The sequence below is a fragment of the Gavialis gangeticus genome, unplaced genomic scaffold, assembly GCF_001723915.1.
Source record: "Gavialis gangeticus isolate Ggan-Ray unplaced genomic scaffold, GavGan_comp1, whole genome shotgun sequence".
Taxonomy (NCBI): Eukaryota; Metazoa; Chordata; order Crocodylia; family Gavialidae; genus Gavialis; species Gavialis gangeticus.
Genome location: NW_017729015.1, coordinates 20,508,179 through 20,516,150, shown reverse-complemented (window position 1 = coordinate 20,516,150; position 7,972 = coordinate 20,508,179). Strand labels below are relative to the sequence as shown.

The following is a 7,972-nucleotide window of genomic DNA, read 5'->3' as shown; positions in this document are numbered from 1 at the left end:
GGGAAAAAAAAAAAAAAAAAAAAAAGAAAGGCTTTTATTTTAAGAGCACTGAATTCCTCCGGGTGCAGCAAGGCTAAAGGATCTCTGCAAATATCAGCTACAATTGCTGAGCACAGCGAAGTTCTGCTGGTTTAAAAAAGCATGGGGATATTTGCTTCTAATTTGGAAATATGCATGAAAGCCCACTGGACAAATACAGCTGTAGCTGGAAATCGGAATTGGAAGAATACCGCATTGCAACCAGGAATCAAACTTCTCATGGGAACAGGGAAAAGGCAGGGCAGGGCGGCAACCTAGAGGCTAACTGGCTCAGGAAGGCCAGAGCTTTCACGTTTCCATGCCCCAGGAACCGAGCCTGGGCCCTTTTACTTATTACCCAAAGATCCACAAACCTGGCAAACCGGAATACCCCGCTGCCTCCGGCACCATCACGGAGGGCGTTTCTGGCTGTGCTGACTCTATTCTAGTCCTGTAAGCCCTGCGAGCTGCCACTTATCTGAAGGACACCATGCATTTCCTCAGGAAACCTGACTCCGTTGACAAGCTTCCAGCAAATGCCATGCTCGCTACCAGAGATATCACGTCTCTGAACACCAGCAGCCCCCACGAAGACAGGGGAAGAAGGGGGGCTTGTATTGATTCTCAGCCCATCACTTGGACCAGCACCTGCAGGTGCCGAGTGCCCTGTACAGCCTAATCAATCTAATCGACCCTGCTAATCACCTCTCTTGGCAGCCCCCCCTCTGCCTGCATCTTTCCATTTTACACAAAAACTTTCTTTCTGCCAGCCCAGCCCCAGCATCCGACTACAGCAGCCTCCCTGAACCAGTCGTCCAGGGGTTGGGCTGCCTCTGCCTGGCTCAGACTAGCAGGGCAAACCACCTCTGCGCAGGTGTCCCTGGAACGAGGGAGGGCTCGGACGCAGCACAGGTGCCGCCACAGCAGGCGGGTTAGCACCACACCCCGCACCAAGAACCGGAGGATCCGCTTCCCATCCGAGACTCCAGGCAGGCAGGTCACCGGCTGACTTGCTGATGAGGCTCAGAGCAGGAAACGCAGGTTGCTCGAGCAACCTTTGCTCCCAACCCCTACCCGCCTGCATCCTCCTCCACGCCGCGCTGGCGCCCACCCATAGCTAAGGCCTCCGTGCTCTAAAATAGCCCGAGGCTGCAGGGAGCACAGACAAGTGAAGAACGTGGGAACCAGATGTTTGCAACAAGCACACGTGACTGGGTTGGCCCCGGCTGTAGGATTGCTACCTGCTGGGCGGCAGGGAGTCGAATTCTCCTCTGTGCTGGGTGTAGGCGGCGAGACCCGGCTGACTGTCACTGCCCGTTCTCAAGAGCAGGCTGGAATCACCCCTGGGGTAACGCAGCTTGCCGGACGTGGTGCTACCTTCCCCTGGCTCGTAACTGCGGGCTGGCTTGCAGAGGGTGGCACTGCTTGCTGTCACCCCTGCGCCAACATCAGGGCTGCTCCCGACGCCTACGCAATCACACCAGCAGGCACCAAAGTCCAGGAGTTAGCTGGCCTTGGGCAGCCCTGACCATCCACACCCCGCCCGGTTGGTGCAGGAGGGCTTCCTGGCACAGTGTGGAGAGCAGGCCCTGAGTACCCTGGCCGGGGACCTCTGCTGAGCCCGCCGCCAGGCACGAAACAGCGGGACAAGGGGCACGGCCATGCCCCTCGCTTCCAGAGGGCATGTGCATCTGCTGCCAGCGCCAGCTCGCTCGTGTCCTGGGCCAAACCCAGCTCTCCGGAGCAAAGCCAGCCCCACCCCAGTGGAAGCAACGTCTTACCTGCTGGATCGCAGCCTCGCTACCAGGGGAGCTGCCCCACACCTTGCTCACAAGCCGCACAAACTGCAGGGTCTTCCCCACTCACTGCAAATGCCTCTGCGCCGACTGTGCTCAACTACTCTTAAAAGGGAACTACTCAACTACTCTTAAAAGGGAAGATTTTCTCAGGGTTTCTTTCTTTTGCTGCAGACCCAAGCCGGCTGGGTGTGTGCAACTCGGCTACACCCACATCTCCTGATAACACAGGGCTTGTTTCTGAGATTACCAAACGAGCACAGGGAAAGACCAGAGGCAGAGCTCAGCTCTGCAGAACTGCAATCACTATGGTGGAGAAGCTTAAGATGTTATCAGGCTTGCAGTCTGCTCCCCAGGCCCTTCATTCAAACCACAACCAGAATGGAAAGGGCTTCACCTGGGTATTGAGAACCAGCAGACCAGAAAATCTCTGTCCTCATCTTGGGAAGCCTCCGTCTGCCCACAGAAAAAGCCCCCTGAGAACAAACACTTGGCAGGAGGATTTACTGGTGTTTGATTCTCATCAAAACCCTTTACACTCACACAGCCAAAACCCACATTGCATCCGAGCGGGGCCACTCCTGAAAGGGACCGAGCGATGGCTTGGCTCCATCAGGAAGCCAAGTAAGAAGAGACACCAGCAAAGATGTTCTCACAGGGCTGCTCTCTTTAGGGCACAGATCAGGTCTGGATTGGTGCCTTTACCCCTACAGAGCCATGCAAACAGCCCGGCTTGCGAGGGAGCAAAGCCTGCTGCATGCAGGGTCAAGCCAGGAGCGGGACCTTGTTTTCCATCTCCAACAACAATCCCTGCCCTCATCTGCACGAAAATGGGCCAGGTTGGGGACACACCTAGAAGAGAAGCACAGGGGACTCTTGACAAGCTATTATCAGCCCAGGTTGATAATTAGCAGCTGGCCAAGGAGGCCCCTCTGCACCCCATGCTGCCTCCCTTGGGAGAAGCCTGGAGGAAGGGTGCAGTCAGCCCTGTCGGACACTTCAGAGAGCCTCCAAAGCATTTCACCCTCCTTATAACCGGACAGGTCGATGCTGATGAACACCTGACACGGAGCAGCAATGCACACTTGCCCCTGGTGTGGGCTTACAGGCACCAAAAAGCCAGCGGAGCAGCTTGGAGCCTTTTAAACCACCCCCAAACCAGGCCAGGGGGAGGTGGCAACAGCTCAGGTGCTCCCTCGCGCCAGACAAACCAGACACGCATCAGTGACGAATTAAGTGGCAGCACGAGTGAAAAGTCCTTTGGTTGTTCTGGGGCAGGGCTATATCTCTTCTCCCTAGGCTGCAAGTCAGCCACTCAGCGCTGCCCGGGGCCCTGCACGCTTTCCCAAGGAGACCCTGCAGCCAGCCCCAGCCCCGGGGCTGCGTCACCAGCCAGCTGCCACTTTCAGTCTCTGAGCCTCTGGGTTCACCTCGTCCCCTCGGCCAGCATGTGGGCAAGGTGAAGCCACAGCCAGGAAGGCAGGAAAAAAAACCACTTCAAATTCATCCTTCCCGCAGCAAGCCCTGCAGCTGGCGGAAGACTGCTGCATCTTCCCAGCCGCCATCCATGCTGCCGCCGGCTCCAGCCAACCCTTCCAACAGCAGCACCGAAACCATCTCATGCTGCAGGCACGAACCAAACACCACCTCAAAGGCCTTGTTTGTCTTGACCTGCAGTGCCCGGCGGGCTCCGGCGATGCCGGGAACACGTGGCTGGGACGCGCTCTGTGTGGGTGGGATAAAGCCATCCCCGCCGCGAGGAAGGAGCCACATCAGTAGAGAGCTGCGTTGCCAGTATTGCAGCAGCTACACCAGAGATCCCAGCCTCTTTGTGCCCCAAGGAGCTGGCAGACATCACGAGGGCAGACCTGACCCAAGAAGCCAGAAGCATTCGCATCCTTGGCTGGCCTGGCCAGACAGACTTTCGAGTCTGGGCAAGGAGGAGGCGGCTGAAGTCAGGAACAGGTAAGTGGCTGAGCGCACGACCACGGTGCAATGCCCCTTGCTTCCCATGCAAGCCTTGCGCGAACAGAAAGCTGCTTTGTGAGGCGAGAAACGTGCGCAGGGCCCGAACAGGATTTGCAGTTAAATGGATTTAAGGGCTAAAGAGGCGCTTTCTATTAAAAGGCAGTAAAGACGCAGTTCAAAGACTGCCCTGCAGCCAAACAACAGAGCCTGCGTCTCAGGAGATCAACCTCGGCTCCAAACTCTGCACACTGAATTCAGTTAGCTTTGCCAACTGATGCCAGCCAACACCTCCCTCCAGTCACCACGAACCCTGAATAGCAAAGGAAATGGGGCTGGACTCGATGATCTTCCGAGGCCCGTTCCAGCCCTAATGTCTAACATCTTTGAAAGCAAGCAGAGGAAGTGCCCAGTCCCTGCAAGGAACCGGGGGAAAGGGAGCCCTTCCTTACGTTACAGCTAAGGGCTGGGGAGGGTCTGCTTGGACTGTACCTGGAGGTTTCTCCAAACCAGGACTCCAGACAGCACGCCGACAGGGGCTTGCCACGCACGCAGCAACTGGCGGAGGCTGTGCTAGCTCCATGCCCATCCAGACACCGGGGATATTAGCATTCGCCACTGGCGTCACCCTCGCTATTAGGAGGGAGGAGAGGAACAACCCTTAAAACTGTCCGACTCGAAAACAACAGAGCGAAACCTTGAAACAGCAACTTTGTCAAGGTCTAATCCCCAGCTCCGATAATAAACCTCCCCCCAAGAGTCACACAGGCAGGGACGACAATGTTGCCATGCTTCAGAGATAGGGGTAGGGATCTGCACCTAGCCAAGGGACGCATGCTTGCACACAGCGGTACTTCCCTCTCCAAAAATACCTAGACCAAGATCTCTCCCAAACCAGCAAAGGTGTTTTCTGCTTCAAGGTTGTCCAGGGGGCAGGTCAGACGGGACATTTCAGTTTCCCTCAGACCGTCCCATGCTGTCCTACCAAGCACAGGCTATTACATGCAGTTAAACCCGGGAGAGAAGGAACAGCAGAAAAAGAGGATATAAAACTTAAAAACAGAGAAGGAAAAAGAAGAAGGAGTGCAATTCTGAAGCAACTTCATCTAGAGGAAATAAAGATCTCCATGAAAACGGAGAGGCGCAATCAGTGTTTGGAGCTAGAAAGCGGGCGCAGGAATGATCCGGGTCTGTTTCTAGCTCCCGGTCCCCCACGGACCTCTGACGAACCAGGCCGGTCCTCACCTGATCACCTTCCTCACTGCAGGGGAGACCGAGCACAGGGCTCCCTCGAGGAGGGGATGATGGGCTGTAACAGGCGGGTCAAGCCGGGGCTGGAGCACACACGTGGCCAGGGATGACTGAAAACAAAACCAGCCCCACAGCTCTTCCTGTCACATCGGATGGATTCACTTGCAAAACACACTCTGACTTGCAAGAGAGTCTGGGGAAGAGAGAGAACCTCAGCCTGCCCTGCCGGACCCTCCTGACTGCAAACGGCTCTTTGCAAAAGTTCCTGCGCTCTGCTTTGCTCCTGCTTTGCATAGCCGGCATGCAAATGTAGCCCTCGCTTCCTCTTGCATTGCAGACGTGCTGCGCGTGCGGGTCAGAGGGCCCGCGGTGGCCAACCCTCCAGAGAAAACCGTGTCTCTGGCAATGATGGGGCTTCTGCCAGACCCGAGCAGAGGTCACAGCAAACACCGGGACCCGGTGCCTCTAGCAGAGGGACCAGGCCGCCACCAAGCAACACCCAGGGCCAGCCCAATTCCTGCAGGTGTCAAAAGAGCCCTTCCACTCCTCAGGAGCTGATCCAGCACACAGGGACCTTTGTCCTCCTGCAAAGCACCTGCCCTGCCCTGCCCTCCCACCACCTGTTAGCCGGGAGCAGGATGAGCAGTGAACTCTGTTGCGGTGTCCCGAGCCCCATGTGCAGGGGCAGGATGGTGCTCCTGTTACTAGAGTGCTTGCTCACTTCCTCTGTGCTGCCTCCCAGCACCATGCGTGCTTTAATGCGCTTACCCCACGGTGCTCCAGGCCAGGAGGGAACCACCCCCCATTTTAGCAATGGGAGATCAGGGCCCTAGGGTCACAGAGAGCCCCAGGATGTGGGTGATGGAAGCGCTGTGCTCCGGTGCATGTTGCAGAACAGGAAGCTGAGATGCAAAACGTTGCAGAGAAGCAGACCAAAAAACCCCAGCGCTGCCCAAATCCCGAGAGCAGCTCACAGAGCAGGGCACTGCAAACAGCCAAGAAACTGTGCCCGGCAGGCTTCCCACCTACCTATGCAAGGACTGTCCACCCCAGCAACACCTTCACCCGACAGAAAAGGAGCAGTGCTTTCCTCAGGGGGCCGGCAGCACTACACCCCTCCGCAGCCCGGGGAAGGTTCCCCGAGAGGAAACAACACGGGTCAAACTCCGGGACTGAACTGGAGCACATGCAGCTCCGGACACCGAGAAGGGAGATGTTTGCAAACACGCCTCTCCGTGGCACGGTCCCTCCCTCCTGATGGTAACTGGCCTGATTTTCAGAGGTACCAAGACCTGGAGCAGACCAGATGTGCGCAGCCACCTCCAAGGGCTAGAACAGGGGGGGCTCCACCTTTTTAGACTGAAAGCCCAAGACACCCCTTGTTAGACTCGGGGCAGCCAGCTCTTAGGTGCAGGAAAAAACAACAGAGCAACGTTTCTGCTGCACAGATCTCAGAAAGCCCACAGCAGGGTGCAGCGTGTTTAACGGGGGGGATTCCTGTTTGAAACCTCTGGGTGGATCTCCCGAATCGTGTTTGCACAGCTAACAGTGCTCACATTACGTAGCGCCCCGCTGCATCCTCAAAAGGACCTCGGGGTTCAAAATCGCCCTCCCTCTGTAGTGCTCAAGCAAGACCCCTTGCCCAAGCGTGCATGCAAGTAGACCAGCACAGCTCATCCCCGTCTGGGCAGAAGAGTAATCTGCTCCAGCATGAGACAGTTTTGTCCATTCCAGCCACAGACCAAGCCTGAGATTAGTCATACCTTTTTCAGGGAGGAGTGAAGGCCCAGAAATGCGGCTCTGAACCTTATGATGAACTGACCCCCTGCAAACAGGTTCTCAACACAGCAGCCTGCGAGACAGGAAGGCAGAAGGCGGGAGGCAATTAGGAGATGACACTCACGTGACCACCCTCCCAGCCAGAAGCGCAGATAAGAGGCTGTGAGCATGAGAAGGAAACCACGGCTTATTAGGCTCTAACTCCCGAGGCGCGCAGAAGCAGCCTGTCTAGGAGACAGGCTGACCCAGCGGCAGGAATCTGTAAAGACAATCCAGGGCTCGGCAAGACACAAGGCCATGGATGGGGCCTGCATGGCCAGGGAGCAACCCCCTGCATGATGCAGTGCTCCCAAAACATCCCAAGGAAGTGCCCCCCGGGCTCTTCTCGAAAACCCCGTCATGCCCCAGGGAGCTTGCCGCGCTGCCTTCCTGCTCTGGCAGGGCTGAACCTCAGCCTGCTTTGCTGCAGTGCAGACCCGCCGCTCCCTGCCCTGCCCTCTCTGAAGGGGAACGGCAGTCTGCCCTTGTCCTTCGGGCAGCCTGGCACGCATCTGACAGCTCCAGCCACGTCCCACCTTAACCTCCCTTCTTCCGAGCCAAACACACCTCGGCCTCTTGAACGCCCCTCTCTCGGCTGGATGGCACCCCTTGTTTTTGCCACCTGCCTCCTTAAAACACAGCAGTCAGGACTGGTCTCAGTGGGGGCGGATGACAGGACAAGGAGCAATGGGCTCACGCTGCAGCAAGGGAAGCTGAGGTTGGAGATTAGGAAAAACTCTCTCACAAGGAGGGTGGTGAAGCACTGGACCAGGCTCCCCAGAGAGGTGGTGGAGTCTCCATCCTTGGAGGTTTTTAACACCTGGATAGACAGAGCCTTGGCTGGGATGATGTAGTCGGGATGGGTCCTGCTGGGAGCAGGGGGCTGGACTAGGTGGGGTCCCTTCCCACCCTCGTTTCTATGAACTGCACACAGGACTCCAACTGAGGCCTGGCTGGCACCATGTCGGGTAGGACTATCGCCTTCTGCATCGTACAGCTGCGATTTCTGCTCAAGCAGCCCAAAACCGCATTCGCACACTGCTGACTGGTGTCCAGCTGGACCCACCGAGCCCCCTGGATCCTGCTCAGCAACACAACTGCCCCATCGACACCTCCCGCTCTCC

General features: G+C 57.0%; 1 protein-coding gene across 4 annotated transcripts in view; it reads right to left on the bottom strand.

Moving 5' to 3' along the window:
* INPP5B (inositol polyphosphate-5-phosphatase B) overlaps window positions 1-7,972 on the bottom strand; it is a 49,826-nt gene that overhangs the window by 22,835 nt on the left and 19,019 nt on the right. The window contains exon 1 of one of the 4 annotated variants that reach the window (XM_019512541.1): window positions 4,272-4,835. The exons of 1 other annotated variant lie outside the window; for it this stretch is intronic. In XM_019512541.1, the coding sequence (XP_019368086.1) occupies window positions 4,272-4,368 (97 nt within the window). In that variant the 5' untranslated portion in view covers window positions 4,369-4,835. Of the gene's footprint in view, window positions 1-392; window positions 624-882; window positions 1,214-4,271; window positions 4,836-7,972 lie in introns of those variants that run through there. 2 more of the 4 variants (XM_019512540.1, XM_019512542.1) reach the window with 2 other exon arrangements.